Source organism: Choristoneura fumiferana, chromosome Z, assembly GCF_025370935.1.
Source record: "Choristoneura fumiferana chromosome Z, NRCan_CFum_1, whole genome shotgun sequence".
Taxonomy (NCBI): Eukaryota; Metazoa; Arthropoda; class Insecta; order Lepidoptera; family Tortricidae; genus Choristoneura; species Choristoneura fumiferana.
Window position 1 is genome coordinate 17,782,996 of NC_133472.1, and position 14,514 is coordinate 17,797,509.

A 14,514-nucleotide genomic window follows, 5' to 3' on the forward strand; every position below is an offset into this window, starting at 1 on the left:
GGAACTGGTGCTCAATTTTCGTGATATGCGTTGATAAGTCACACAATATGACCTTTATCGTCGGATATCTCGGGTGACACTATTTACCGGCACGGACAATACAAACTGGTGACAAACTGACAAGAGTTTCTATGGGCGTGTACACGAAATATCATGTCGGTATTGTACGGCTGAGAAATAGTGACCCGATATCTCGAGATGTAATAAAAGAATCACGACATTTTTTTCTTGTAATTATTTACTTTTTAAATGATCTTTTTAGTGGCCTGTACCGCTAAGCCGCTAACACATATGCAACCTCAAAGCACCTTAGGCTTAGAACTTTTCAGCCGCCCCTCGTAACTTGTTACAATATTGCGGTTTAACTATGACCAAAATAAGCCCGAGCTGAGCGAGCGAAGCGAGCATGCCGCGGCAGCGACCGGCGACTTACATAATTGAATTCAACAATTATAGGATGACTTACTTTACAGATTTTGATAGATATTTCATTATGGATTATTATTAATTGCACATCAAATAAATAATTGCCTATCAATTTATTCTCATCATTTATATACTTTTGTACCTACATCAATTAAATTATTATTTCAATACAAATAAACTAAATGTTTAGCAAAATTAGTACAACATATAATTCGAAAAATTACTTTTTTTCCTCTAATGCGAGACAAATAAATTCTTTTAGGTACAAAAATACTACAATCACATCAAAAATACTGACTGCACAGTAAATTAACTAGAGCGTGCGTAGATGATATTCATTCTAATAGCAAAATAACTTTTATTGTTAATTTGGCACCGGAAAATTAGGTACGACGACGAGCGGAGCGAGAAGGAGCGTTAGGTACAATTATTGCGACCACAACCACAACGCTTGTAGCGGCCGGCGAAGCGCCAGAACCTAATTTATTTAGGAAATAATTTGGCCCCTACGAGTGCTGGTTATGTAATTTATTTGATGTAAAAAGTATATAAAAGCTGAAAATAAATTGATAGGTAATTAGATTTAATGTGCAATTTATAATATTCCTCTATTATTAAGGTATTAGAGTTAATGTATCGATATTTTTGATCACCTTGGCCGCTCCGAAATATCTGTTGGCTACGGTACATAAAATCACGAAAAGTACCAGATTCATTTTTTTCCAGGTTTAAGCTGCAAAAGTAATGGGAGCGATGATATACAACAATCAAGGTATTTATTAGTGGACCTTGAAATTGCTTTGCGATTGATTACCCATGATAAAATATCTAATGCCCGATTGCTCAAACTTTTTGCTTCCTAGCCGGCAATCTGGAATGAGCAGACGCAAATTTAACGTCTTTTTGTTACAAACAGTACATGCACAAATTTACACCCACCAACGTACGTCGCCCAATATTCTTAAGTTTTCCGACAACTGTATCATATTTTACAAAACTCGTGTTGAAATAATGACAAATACCTACCTTTAAATACAAATATTATCTTAAATGTTTTAGTGCCAGAGTAACCCTTATTATTTCAGTCAACCTAGAGTACATAACTTAAGAACTAGAGTAGACAGACATTGTATACATATTCTTGTGGTTGATCCCGGAATATTTTTCAAGTTTGTGTAAATATAATTTGTATTATTTCAGAAAAATTGGCGTCAGTCACAAGTGCAAATGTAACAACATATCCAGATGTAAAAGTTATAGCCCAATTATTCACCCTTCCACAAATACATCAGCAGCCTCATTCAAGACGGCAACGAACATTAAAACGAATAACAAACATCAAGAAGACAAATACATTAAAGTGATTGATGAAGGGATGAAAGAAAAGGGAAATTTTTACATCGGAGCAACGGGTTTTCTTAAAGATGATGCATATGAAGTTGTTATACAACTAAGAAAAAAAGACACTAATAAGGAAGAAGTAAAAAAATATGAAGATGATATTGTGACTCGAGAAAAACCGGCATCAGACAAAGAAAAAAATACTAAAGAAGTTCTTATATCTACTACAGAATGTGTAGAAGACGGTAACGGGAAAGTAACTAATGGTAGCACTAACTGTTATACTGAACCGTCAGGTAATCCAAAAACATCTGGTAGTAACTGCGATCTTATCATTGAAGATGCAACTACTGCTGAGTCAGCGCTACAAATGGATGAAAGGATACATTGTTCAAAGACCGTTGAACCAAATAATGTCATACCTCCAGTAACAACACAGTGCGCTTTTACGATGCATGATCGAAGCGTTATTACACCTTTTAGGGATTCGTATGTAATACCGTGTCATGTTCCAAAAAGTGATGCAATACCAAGACCCGCTACATCATCATACACCCAAACCACACCAAGTTCACCTAACCCAAGACCAGTATTTATTCACATGAGTTCATCGACGTCCACTGCTTACATGAGTCCTCCAGAGGTAGTTTTACCTAATTTCTTCAAGCGAGGTTACGAGTCTTGTAATGAAACGCATAAGAACGCTGGTCTAAGGGAAAGAAGTCGTAAGTTTTCCGGACAGAGACCAAATAGTGATGAACGCTCTAGATGTTGGTGCACGCGTTGTCTTCACGCTGCGAATACTTATTCAAATAAAATATACACAGACATGAGAATAAATCAAACAAAGACTCCTCCTAATACTGCAAGAAGTTTTGTAACTGAATATGACTATTTTAATACTTACAAAAAGGGATCCACACATTCAAGTCCATCAAGTAGACAATACAGAAGATGTCACAACTGTAAAACTAAATGTCATTCTAAATTGTGTTGCAAGCATCTTTCTCACAAAAATAAATACAAAGAGGTACCTCCTCGGAATACTAGAAGTGCTGCTGCGTATAATAAAAAGAGTAAAATATTTTTAAATAGCAGTAAAACTTCCAGCCAATCTTATCTCAACCCTATGATCAAAGACTACATAAAAAAATTACTCTCGTTGAACCGGGAAGGCATAAAAGCAATTCAAATAATCAATCAAGAATGCAGCTCTGTAAATACACCTGCTAGTTCCATCATTAATGTACCCAGTAATACTCGAAGCCATAAACCTAGTATTAATTTGGTCAAGAACCAAATATCTCTGGAGCAAATTAAAAATATTTTTAAACGACAACTTTTAAATCATAAAATACAAGGTTTTCATAGACACGGCCCATCTACCCAGAAAGCCGGTAACAAAAACAAAAACAAGAAGAAAACTGTTCACAAAGTTAAGTCGTTGAATATATGTAAGAAAATACTGACTAATTCGAGCGAAACTCATTTTAACAGACAACCAGCACCTACATCAAAAACAAACATACACGATAAAAACATATCACCAACTACTTTAAAATCCCGTAGCACAAGTCTGACTTCATCAGAAAACATTGAAAGTAATGAAGAATGTATAGTTGAAGTTTTGGATAAAGTTGGCAGTAGCAATAATAAATTGAAAATTCTGAATAAACACCCGACCACTAAAGTATACGAACATAAATTTAAAAATCAATACCAATGTGAAGGTACTTTGGCAAAAAAATCGAACACAGGCGTATCGTCAAGCAGTACCTCTCCAGTCAGCAAAGTTCCTAGTACTATTATTGAGAGTCAAACTCTGCGACCTATAAATACGTCGACCCAGACTAGCCGCACTATTGGTGATGAAATGAACTTTATGAAGTTGGCTGAAGACAAATTACATAATATGGAGAAAATTGCAGATTTGACAGAAAAATGCACTAAACGATTGTCAAACCTGGCCAAAGTTTTAGAAGAAGTCAGGAAAAATAAATCATTGGCCTATAGTCAAATTTCAACATCGGATTCTACTGATTCTGATCAAAAATCAGACCAAGCGATAATTGCAGCAAACCCAGAACAGCAACTACCCAACCTACCGGTTCATGTTACCGGGAAGAATTTGGAGGCAGCTTATGAATCCCTACTATTTGGAATTCCCAAACCTGGATATATTGAATCACCCCTTAATACTGACTCAGAAAATGAATTCTCTAATAACAATAATAATGAAGCTACCCCGATAACGCCTCCGCTGATTACTACAAATGTTGAGTATCGTAATAATAACCATCCAAAATACCGAACCAAACCTCCACCCGCATTATTACGTATGCATTTAAAACGGCCCGAGGAGAATGTGGTACCACATGAACTTTCGACAGTTATTGAAGTGGATTCTCCTCTGAGCGTTAAGTTAAAAAATCAGTCCTCTAATGCTGATAATGCCAGCCAGTCCAACAAACATCTAACTGAGACGAGAGCTGAGGAAAAGAACGACAATCTTTTTGCCGATAAGGAATTCCAAATTCCGTTAGCTCCCAGTGATTCCGGTGTATCAAATAAGAGTAACATAAAAATCTTATCCACTGATTCATCTGAGGAAACAAAACTACAGATGATGGATTTAAATCAATTTAATGACATTATGTTAAGACCATTTATTAGTCTTCAAGAATACGCTCAAGAATATTATGGAGATAACTCAAATTTAAAACGCGAAAGTGTTCCAACTAATATTGGCTTAATAGAGGACATAAGCTCACTACACTCAGACGGTAGTTTGCCGGACGTTGTGGCAGAACTACTTAAAAGAAAGCTTATCACTGAACCTTTTAAATTTGATACGGCATCTAACATAAATTCAACTACTGTATCATCTGAATCTACTTTATCGGTCTTAGCTTTATCCAGAGTCCGAAGAAATAAAACTAAGACGAAAGTTAGCGCAAACAAAGAAAACCTTACTGAAACATCAGACACACTAAGCATTTCCTCAAATCCTGATTTGGAAAATGCCTTTAAAAAATTGGGAATGGGTTGGGCGTCTTCTACATTAAAAAAGACTAAAGAGCGATTAGCTTTATCTTCGTCATCAAATACATCTAGTTCAAGTTTATCGCAGTTTAAAATCAAGAGTTCGAATAAACAAGATATGCCGACGATAGTCACCGATTCTGTTTCATCCGTGCCAAACTTGTCAAACAAACCTATACCAGAGCGACATTCGGATACTTCTAAAAATGCCCAACAACAGACATCATTGACTAATTCTATGACGGTTAAGGAATTTTTAAATAAAGAATTAGCCAAGAAAATAACCTTCACAAACAAGACTGTCAGAAATGATTCACATGCAGAGTTTGTGTCTTTAATTGAAACAAAAATTCCTGATGAATTGAAAAATTCTTTACACACAATAATCGGAGAAATCTCTGGTGATAGCGAACCAAGCGCAAATAACAACAGGGCGCGGACATCCACGCCGGTTCAAATTTTCAAGTCTCCCACGTACCATTCCAGCTCTAGTTCTAATATTTCCAATGGGCTGTTTAGTAACGCTGATGACTTGTCTTCCGTCAAACTAACATCAACCTCCATGCGGTATCATTCTGCATCGGAAAAGGATGAATTGACTATTCCCAACTTCAGTTTAAAAATGCGGAAAGGCGTGTCGGACTGTAGTAAAACTGATTCATGCTAAACAAAAATGTTCTTTGATTTTTGTTTATATATTTATTTGATAAAAAAATTATGTACATAATGTTTTGTAATGCAATCTTGTGCTTGTAGTGACAATGACTATTTATAAACAAAAATATTATAAAGGAATTATTTGTTTAATTTGAATACCTAATTATACTAATTAAAGTATTCTAGGGCTTTACATCACATAAACAATTCTTACTTCGTTGTCAGTCAGTCTCATGCATATTTAAATATCAGTTAATAGTTCCATGCTATCTCGCTCACACATTCGCTCTGCCTGTTTTATACTCGCACAGCGTGGTATGGACAATGTAAAATAATCAGTCAGTCGCTTTAAATATGATTTATAAAATTAAAAAAATATATACAACCAAATTGATAACCTCCTCCTTTTTTCGATGTCGGTTAAAAATGAAATCTTTATCCTTCAGATACCGATTTTTCACTTCATCCAGGAGTTGATTACACAATAAGAAAACATAATATTTACCCTTTTTAAACTACATTTTATCGGTAGCTACCTATAAATTTGGTTAATTAACGGTAGCTAACGGGTTTTTTACAACTATACTGTAACCGTGGCCAGTCGAAAAGGTACCTACCGTTGGAGGTTGGATATAAGTAAATTCAATTTATTATTCTTATTTTTTTGTAGTATTTTACTTTCCTCACAGTCGAAATAAAAAGTAGTGTCCAACTCGGGTGAAACCATCACCTCGAACTATTGGCGCTCGAAGGGTCACTCTCCACCCTTGGTTATCAATCTACTATATACTACAGGTAGGTAGTAAGTCTAAATTTTAATATGGTGTCGTACTTTCTAGCGGTGACATGGTGTCGTATGGTATTCAAACTCACATACTTAAAAAATTACATTAATTTTAAAAAATGTACCTACTACACGTACCTAGTTACGAGAAAGCAATGATCAATTTGTCACCGCTAGGAAGGATACTTTCTTGCGGGCGTTATCTATTTAATTATGTAGCAGTCGTGTTTTCAAATTTCTTGTGAATCAAAAAATGTACGAAATTGTACGCTAGCTTAAAAAAATTGTACTACCTACCCGTAGTTACGAGAAAACAGTGTTCAATGTGTCACCGCCAGGAAGGATACTTTCTGGCGGGCGACTATCTATTCTACTATGTAGCTGTCGACTGTTCAAATTTCTTGTGAATCAGAAAAAAAATAGGAAATTGTACGCTAATTAAAAAAAAAGAGTACTACTACTTACGAGAATAGTGCACAGTTCCAAAGCGTTTCTTTTTTCAACGTGTAGTACCTACCTACTCTTTTTTTAATTGGCGTACAATTTCGTATATTTTTCTGATTCATAACAAATTTTAAAAGTCGACTGCTTCATAGTGAAATAGCGCCACCAGAAAGTATGATCTTTTTTTTTAATTAGCGTACAATTTCGTACATTTTTTTGATGTGAGTTTGAATGAGGGCTATCGCGAATGAATTCGCCGCTAGAGGCGCTAGTGTAGCGTGAGGTCTCCGAAATGTCAAATCTCATAGTTTTTGGGTGAGCTACGCGGGTTTATTTATAATTAGAATAATTTTGTGAATATTTTGCATTACCTGAAATTAATTATGGCAATTATGCGTTAAGGGGCAATGAATGTCTGTGTTTTGAGACAGTTTTGTCTTTCGAAAACTTTTGTCCTCCCTTTTTTCCGAACAAAGCGGGACTAAGCAACACTGTGGTTGCTGGATATTTTTATGGTACGGTTTTAACCCTTTACCAGGCCCCGAAGAACCAGCGTGTCTTAATACGTACTTTATATGTTGTTGCAACCGTATTGAACGCCTTGTAAAAAATGTATTTATGAAAGTCGGAGATCTTCCTTTAAACCAGAAATAAAAATGTGGGTTACGGTTATCCCATCGCCTGTCTAAATAATGAACTGTCATACTAGATTTTGTCTTATTATATTCTTGATCAGGCCAAGGGATATATTTCACCCACATCTTATATCGGTTATAATAGTCAAGGTTTAACTCCAAATCTCCTACGAAACATTATATCAATCACTGAAAACATTATTTTATGATCTTCATTCATGACACGCTTCAAAATCCAATAATATATCTTTAGCAGGAGTTTAAATCCACTTGACCAGTGATGTTAGTGGTTTGTTTACAAATTCGAACACTTTACTAAATTTAAGAAAAACTCAAGCAGATATATCGAACCATTTTTTGTTATTTTCATGATTTTAATGATTGTAAGGTAATGTAATCATATATTTTGCTAAATACTCCTGCGTCCTTGTGATATGACTAGAATTAGGATGTGGGATGACTCTATTCCATTGCCTGGCTAGAATTTGCCTGTGTGGGAACTATTCTTCCCATGGCCCGATTAGATTTTGGGTCTCTTTGGTACATGAATTCGCTCTAGGTTGAACACAAAAACTGTTTTATTACTTACGTGAGTTTTTATGACATGACAAGACAATTTACCGGGCCATGGGAAAAATAGCTCCCACACAGTTAAACTCTAATAAGGCCATGGGATAATGTCAACCCACATCCTAATTCTGGCCATACACCATAATGCATGAATATTTAGCAATGCTTACGATTACATTAGCTTTCAACACTCAAAATCTACAAAATATCAAAAAATTGTTCGACCTATGTACTTCTGTTTCATAGAAATTATGGAAAGTGTTCGAATTTCTCCGTAGTTTACTGAAATTAGCGTTCAAGTGAATTTAAACGGCTGCCAAAGATATATTACGCAATTTAGAAGCGTGTTGTGAATGAAGATCATAAAATAATATTTTCAGGGATTGACAAAATATTTTGTAGGTGGTATGGAGTTAAAACCTGACTACGGTTACCGATATAAGATGTGGGTGGAATATATCCCTTGGCCTGGTAAAGGGTTAATGAGGATCTGCCGAGTCCTACCAAAATTAAGTGGCTAATGCCTCAGAATAAATAGATAATGTAGTGCCAAGATAAAGTTATTATAAACAAAGATTCATTGGTATACATATTTTGCCGCCAAAATATGCTATTTTTCCTGTGCCTGTGGTACCTATTAGTCGCTCTCTGCCTGCGACCTTTAAAATACCTTTTACATTATAGGCACGTATTTTAACTTTCGAAGCACCTGGTCTGTACTGTATATACATACTATGATGTTTGAGACCGCGTGAACACGTGCTATACTAATTCACTATAATTATTTTCTATGATAAGGTTCCATAGTGGCTCAGATATGAAATGAGTTGACTGTATCTATGTGACCTATCCTATTTCGCAAAAGTGGTTAGGCAAATGGGATGCATTAGGTATAATATTAGTTTCAGTATTAGTTTTCCATTAAGTATAAAATTTCAACTCACACTATTATTATTATTTTTTTGTATGATTTCGGGCACCAGAATCCACGTTAAGACCTAGATGTGTATAATCCCAGTATATGTACCAAGTTTCGTATTAATCCGGCACGTACCAGCAGTCAGCTGCAATGGAAATTGCTCGCGTCCTGCAGGGCTACTACGAAACTCGAAATTCGAAGTTCGTGTCGTGCGGTCCCTCTGACACTTATACTATTTAAAACGAGAGCGAGAGGGACGATAGATACGAACTTCGAGTTTCGTAGTAGCCCTGCTGTACCCTTAGTGTAAGTTTTCGGTTACAAAATACTTACGTCTCGATCGCGTTCGCGTTAAAATCCTTTGAGGAAATAAATATAGGTATAGGTATAGGTCTATGTTAAAATCTTAATTTGTATGGAAACACGAACAGCGCCTCTAGCGGAACGTTTGCGAAAACTTACACTAAGGGCAAGCAACAATTAGGTAGTTTATCTAGCCATAACCAACTTATTTACACACGCACACGCAAACATCACGCCTGTATTCCCAAATGGGGCAGGCAGAGCACACGAAACGTTCTTCGGAGCCACATTTAGCAATTTTAGGTTTTAAGTTTGAAAAAAACGGTACAATAAATAGCGTTTGTCGCCTCTTACGACTTCCACGGAAGAAATGGAGAGGTGTAATTCTAAACCGAGACCACACGGAGACCAACTTATTAATAACTGCGGTAAAGTTCTTTTTGGCCTTTTTACTGGAAAAGTAAGTATCCAAATGAAATTTGTTGAATTTAATTTAGGGGTTGCTGGTACTATTTCGGTACATATTGCGTACATTAGTTTTATGTGCCTATCAGTCTCTCAAAGGGCCGGAAACGCACCTGTGATACCCCTCGTGTTGACAGCTGTCCATGGGCGTCGGTGATTGCTTCCCATCAGCTGACCCGCATGCTCGTTTTCCCTCTATTGTAAAAAAAAACCTAAAAAAAATCACAAAACAGACAGTGGGGTTGCCAGGGAGCATGACGTAAATATTCTTCACTATAAGAGGTCAAGAGGTACCTACCTCTTGCAAAAAAAAAACAAAGCCCATTGGAAGTAAGGGCCGACTTACTATGGAAACCCCTACTATGGCCTTTGATTATTTATATGTCCCAAACACGAATTTGCTTTTTAAAGGAATTATAACCTTGAAAACAAGTGAATTTATGTTTCACCTTTTTTTATGTGTGCTGGAAGGTAGAGGAAAAAATAAAAAAAAAACTGGTTTTAACTCATTTATAACTTTTTCTTAAAAGTATCTATTAATTCCTATATGACTAGTATTTTCTAAGATCCATTTTCATTTACACCACTACCAACTGGGCAACTATTTGACTAGCGTTAATAATTTAAATAACATTAGTAAAATATTTGAGATTTTGGACGAGATAACTACAATTATATGTACATTATAATTTGAAAGTTTCCTATAAATTAAAATTATCATATTGATCATCATGCAACTGCATTGAGAGGTTCTAAAGGAGAACTAAACTGTTCCTAAAATATTATTGGTTGAGCTAAAACTATCTCATATAGGTATCTAAACCAACCCACATCTTGAGTAGGTATTGGTTTTACTCCTAGTATTCCCTCTTCCCTCTTATGCTCAATATATACAAATACAATAGCTTTTTAGTCAGATTTCATAATCTAAGTCGCCAGCCAGTCACAGTATTTTGTTGATTTACTTATTTATCCTTTTTTTCATCTTTGAACAGATGTTGTTTAGCTAGTGAGTAAGCAATGCCTATGGTGAGCGCCGACACAACCGTACCCTGAGCGGCGACCCGCAGCTGCATCAGGAACACGCTAGTGCTCATTTTACCTCGCCTCTTGAATTGATAGGCTCCTACACCGCACACGCCGATCAAACCCAAAATACCTGTGGAAATCGTGGAAATCATTAAAATCCATAAAATTTAAATAATAAATATTTTGAAATAATTACAACAAAAACTAAACAACTAAGTAGATTATAACTTCAGTAAGGACCTAAAAAGTAAATAATATGGAACAAAACTTTTTTTTTTGCCGTTTGTATAGGTTGGCATATAATAATAATAATTTATATTTACCTATAATCATAAAAGGTGAATCTTTAGACTTTCTGGCCAACTTTTCCGCCTGAGATTCATCATTGTAATTAAAAATTGGGCGCGAGTTTGCCATGGAACTGTAAATAAAAGATCAAACTAAGCATAATGCAACATCAACATAATGGGTATAATTTCCTTATTCTTATTAGAGACAGACTAGCTACATGGTACAGTAATATTAGTAAGATCAGGAACGATAAACTAAATTACTCACATGTATAATAAAATTATTAAAACGGCAGCAGGCAGAAAATTTATATAATAATTTTGAATTTTCCTCACATTGCGTCACTTCAAATCTGTCTTTGATCAACTTGACCAAGGTTGCCACTTTTCTTCAATTATGCCGCATTTCCATTCGCGTACGAGTCGCGAGACGACGAGGCACGATTCGAGAGTGTAATCACATTACATCATAATGATACTGCATTTACACGCTTGCCAAGCTTCGGTAAGCTCTCACAAGAACAAACGTGTAAACGGCCTGTTTGGATAGGCAAGCGACGACCTTGTACGGACGTACATATTTAGTGAGTTAGTGACCATCATGAGTGCTTGGAGTATAAGAAAGTAATATTATCCTTTCTCGAAGCTAATCAAACCGTCATTCAGCTGAAACAACTTCAAGATCCCTCTACCATGCTTGCCTGTCGGGAATACAGTAGGGCGCTTGCATGCTTGTAAATGGTATTCAAGTGCTTGTATATGCTTGGAGTTTGTAGACGCTTGGCATGGAGTGTATAATGCTATATTTACACACTTGCCAAACTTCGGCAAGCTCGCCCAAACCTATCCAACGGGCACAAAACACGCTTGTGCTTGTGAGAGGTTGCCGAAGCTTGGCAAGCGTGTAAATGTAGCATTAAATCACACAAAATTATAAAACAGAGGGGCTACTTCGAAACACGAAAATCTAAGTTCGTATCGCACCGTTCCTTTCACTCGCGTATTAAATGACATAAGCGCCAGCGGGACGGCAACATACGAACGAATTTCGAGTTTTGCACTTCGTATCGGGCCAGATCACAAAATTAAATCATCGTCCAAGTTTTTTGATATCCGTTAGGTAAGTTCTTTAATAAATAATGTTCAATAAATTATTTCAGGTACTCTTGCTACTGTATTAGCGCGATGTATTAGACGAGTTTGTTATCCTTCCCTCTTTGCCCCAACAATCTCTATGTCATGTCCGCTTCTTTGCTTTAGTGAAATATCTCGTAAAATAAAACCTGCTATTCAATGTCAGATTTTCATTCGCGTTTGATACAGTGCATCAATGGTGTGTTAATTATTATTAATTTTATACATTTATGAGATTTTTTTATTTGTATGTTTAGATGTTTGCAGCTTTGTCACTTAATCACGTAATTACGGTTTAACTGATTTAAATTAAATTTAGAGTAAAGATATACAAAAATCTGGATTGAGACATTACGTTTTCTGTGACATAAGATAGGATATTGGATAGGATACCTACTTGATATCCCGATATGACGTTCCCGTAAGAAAATATATACAAGAATATAGACTATATTATAGAGCGCTGTCCAAGAACGTCAAAGTATTTCGGCTTTCAAGAAAACTTCTTCTCTTAGATGAATGATTGGTCTCGCGCGCTCGCTCGACTAGATACGCGAACTAAAAACCAACGTTCGTGAATGCGGCAACTCAATATTGTAGTGTGCGTAAGAACGGTGTAAGACAATTTGCAAGGATGCTAGTGTGCGTGACGAATTGTGTTGCCAGCTGCTCCACTGTTACCCGAATTATTGGGAAAATAAATTATACTGTGGTCTATTAAGTTACTGGTTACAAAATGTATCTTGGGAAATACTTAGAAATTAAGAAGTAATTAGGAGTGAATGTATTAATATGTTTGTGTATAGGTTAGGCGTAGGTAAAAAAATGGTAGGTATGATGTAGGTATATCAATGATCAGGCCTCACTTTTAATTAAAAAATATATATATTTAAGGACATTCAATATTTACAAATTATTACTGAAAATTCATGGACTGAGTCACCAACTAAGAAGTTTTGCGTACTTAACACGTTGCACCTATAGTTAAACCTAATATAATTTACAGGTTAATTAAAACTAAAATAAAAATAATTGTTTACAAAATATACATACATAGGTAGATGCATACATACATACGCTTGAAAAACATAACCCTCCTTCGGGCAGTCGGGTAAAAAGTTAACATTTCAGGAAAATGGGTAGAAATACGAAAAAAAAATTTTTTTTCTTTCCCGTAATACCTAAGTAAATCAGCTGATCGGGCTTTTGACTGGGAAGACGAAAAACATTTTTAATTTTAAGACACATTCACCCTTAATTAAATAGTGCCGGGTAACAATTTATACACCTTCAGTGTATATATCACAAAGATAAACATTAAATAATATAGAACTAGGTTATGTATATATAATAATTACGTTAGATACTTAAATAAAATAAGTTATTAAAATTTATCATCATTTAATGATGATAACAATAAAATTCAATTTATTAAAATCTCAACCACGGGGAATTTGATTCTTGTGTACGCGGCAACACAGAATGGCGTTTAGGGTTCATGTTATTTTATTTTGTAATTTCGAAATTATACGATATTTACTGATGGTATGTGATCCCAGTGTCCTTCTTATTTCTTGTAGTATTATTTTTAAACAGTTTCACTGCGAAAACTGGCATTTTACTTCGGTTTATGACCAAAATTTAACAAAAATTCGGGACATGCACGTTACGCACAGTTTGCAACGCGACTGAGTCGCCTCGGGCTCAGGTACGCCGATTTCGGCGTACTATTTGTTGCCGCATTTGACAAGTACGCCGGCGGTATCTAGTCGAGCGAGCGCGCGAGACCAATCATTCATCTAAGCTTCTTCTATATATAATTTTCATCTGCAATCAATAGATGGCGTTGTCCGAGTGAACATGTGCAATTTGAAAGTTACCATTTTTATAGCTGATGCTTTGCCGATGCTTCTCGTGAAAGTATTTTTAAAGCGAGCGAAGCCGCTTTTTATGATTTATAATTTTACCCATAAAAATCATTGAAATTGCTGCTATTCACGTCGAAAATCTTATTCGAGGCAACATAAAAAAAAACTCGAATATTTCTTGATAAATATCTAAGTACGAAATCAAAGGCTTGGGCCCAATCTGTAATAAAGTACAAGATAAGAGTAATTTATGAATTTGAATACAAAATCGCTAATAATATATGCTCATACTTACACTTTCCTTTTTGACTGTGTTTATTTCCTTAGTTGTTAAAGTTCTTCTGTCTGTAACTACCACCTCGCAAACTTTATTTTGAGCTACCAGTGAAAAAAAAAAGCCGTAATACTTATGGGCTGATAGTTTTAAAAACATGCAAGCAGGTTTGAAAAAAATAAACATAAACATTGTCTAGCTTTAATAGTAGATTGTTCAACGAGGGACAAAAACAAGCCATAAGGATAAGAGATGTTTAGCCACCCGAGCAGAGCAAGGGTGGCTATAGTTCGAGTGCCATTATGGTTGTTTAATCTCGCGTTAAACACTACT

At 35.6% G+C, this 14,514-nt stretch overlaps 2 protein-coding genes across 10 annotated transcripts in view; one reads left to right on the forward strand and one right to left on the reverse strand.

Annotated features, from left to right (window-relative positions):
* LOC141430326 (uncharacterized) overlaps positions 1-5,604 on the forward strand; it is a 16,376-nt gene extending 10,772 nt beyond the window's left edge. For all 8 annotated transcript variants that reach the window (XM_074090980.1, XM_074091025.1, XM_074091032.1 and 5 more), the window contains 2 exons: positions 1,153-1,198; positions 1,627-5,604. In XM_074090980.1, coding sequence (XP_073947081.1) covers positions 1,153-1,198; positions 1,627-5,476 — 3,896 coding nt within the window. In that variant the 3' untranslated portion in view covers positions 5,477-5,604. The remainder of the gene's footprint in view (positions 1-1,152; positions 1,199-1,626) is intronic.
* A 4,478-nt stretch (positions 5,605-10,082) lies between these two features.
* On the reverse strand, positions 10,083-11,443 carry LOC141438819 (HIG1 domain family member 1C-like). 2 transcript variants are annotated; one of them, XM_074102830.1, is made up of 3 exons: positions 11,242-11,443; positions 10,939-11,036; positions 10,083-10,745 (listed from the first exon to the last, which is right to left on the reverse strand). In XM_074102830.1, the coding sequence occupies exons 2-3, from the start codon at positions 11,030-11,032 to the stop codon at positions 10,552-10,554; spliced, it is 288 nt and encodes a 95-aa protein (XP_073958931.1). In that variant the 5' UTR covers positions 11,033-11,036; positions 11,242-11,443; the 3' UTR covers positions 10,083-10,551. The 2 variants fall into 2 exon arrangements, with proteins under 2 accessions (XP_073958931.1, XP_073958920.1); XM_074102819.1 differs by having other exon boundaries at positions 11,174-11,439.
* Between the last annotated feature and the right edge of the window lie 3,071 nt (positions 11,444-14,514).

Bases quoted from the DNA above. Each gene is read 5' to 3' on its own strand.
- LOC141438819 (XM_074102830.1), bottom strand. From the start codon at position 11,032: ATGGCAAACTCGCGCCCAATTTTTAATTACAATGATGAATCTCAGGCG. The intron at 10,746-10,938 runs GTAAATATAAAT...CGATTTCCACAG, and splicing joins TTCACCTTTTATGATTATAG to GTATTTTGGGTTTGATCGGC.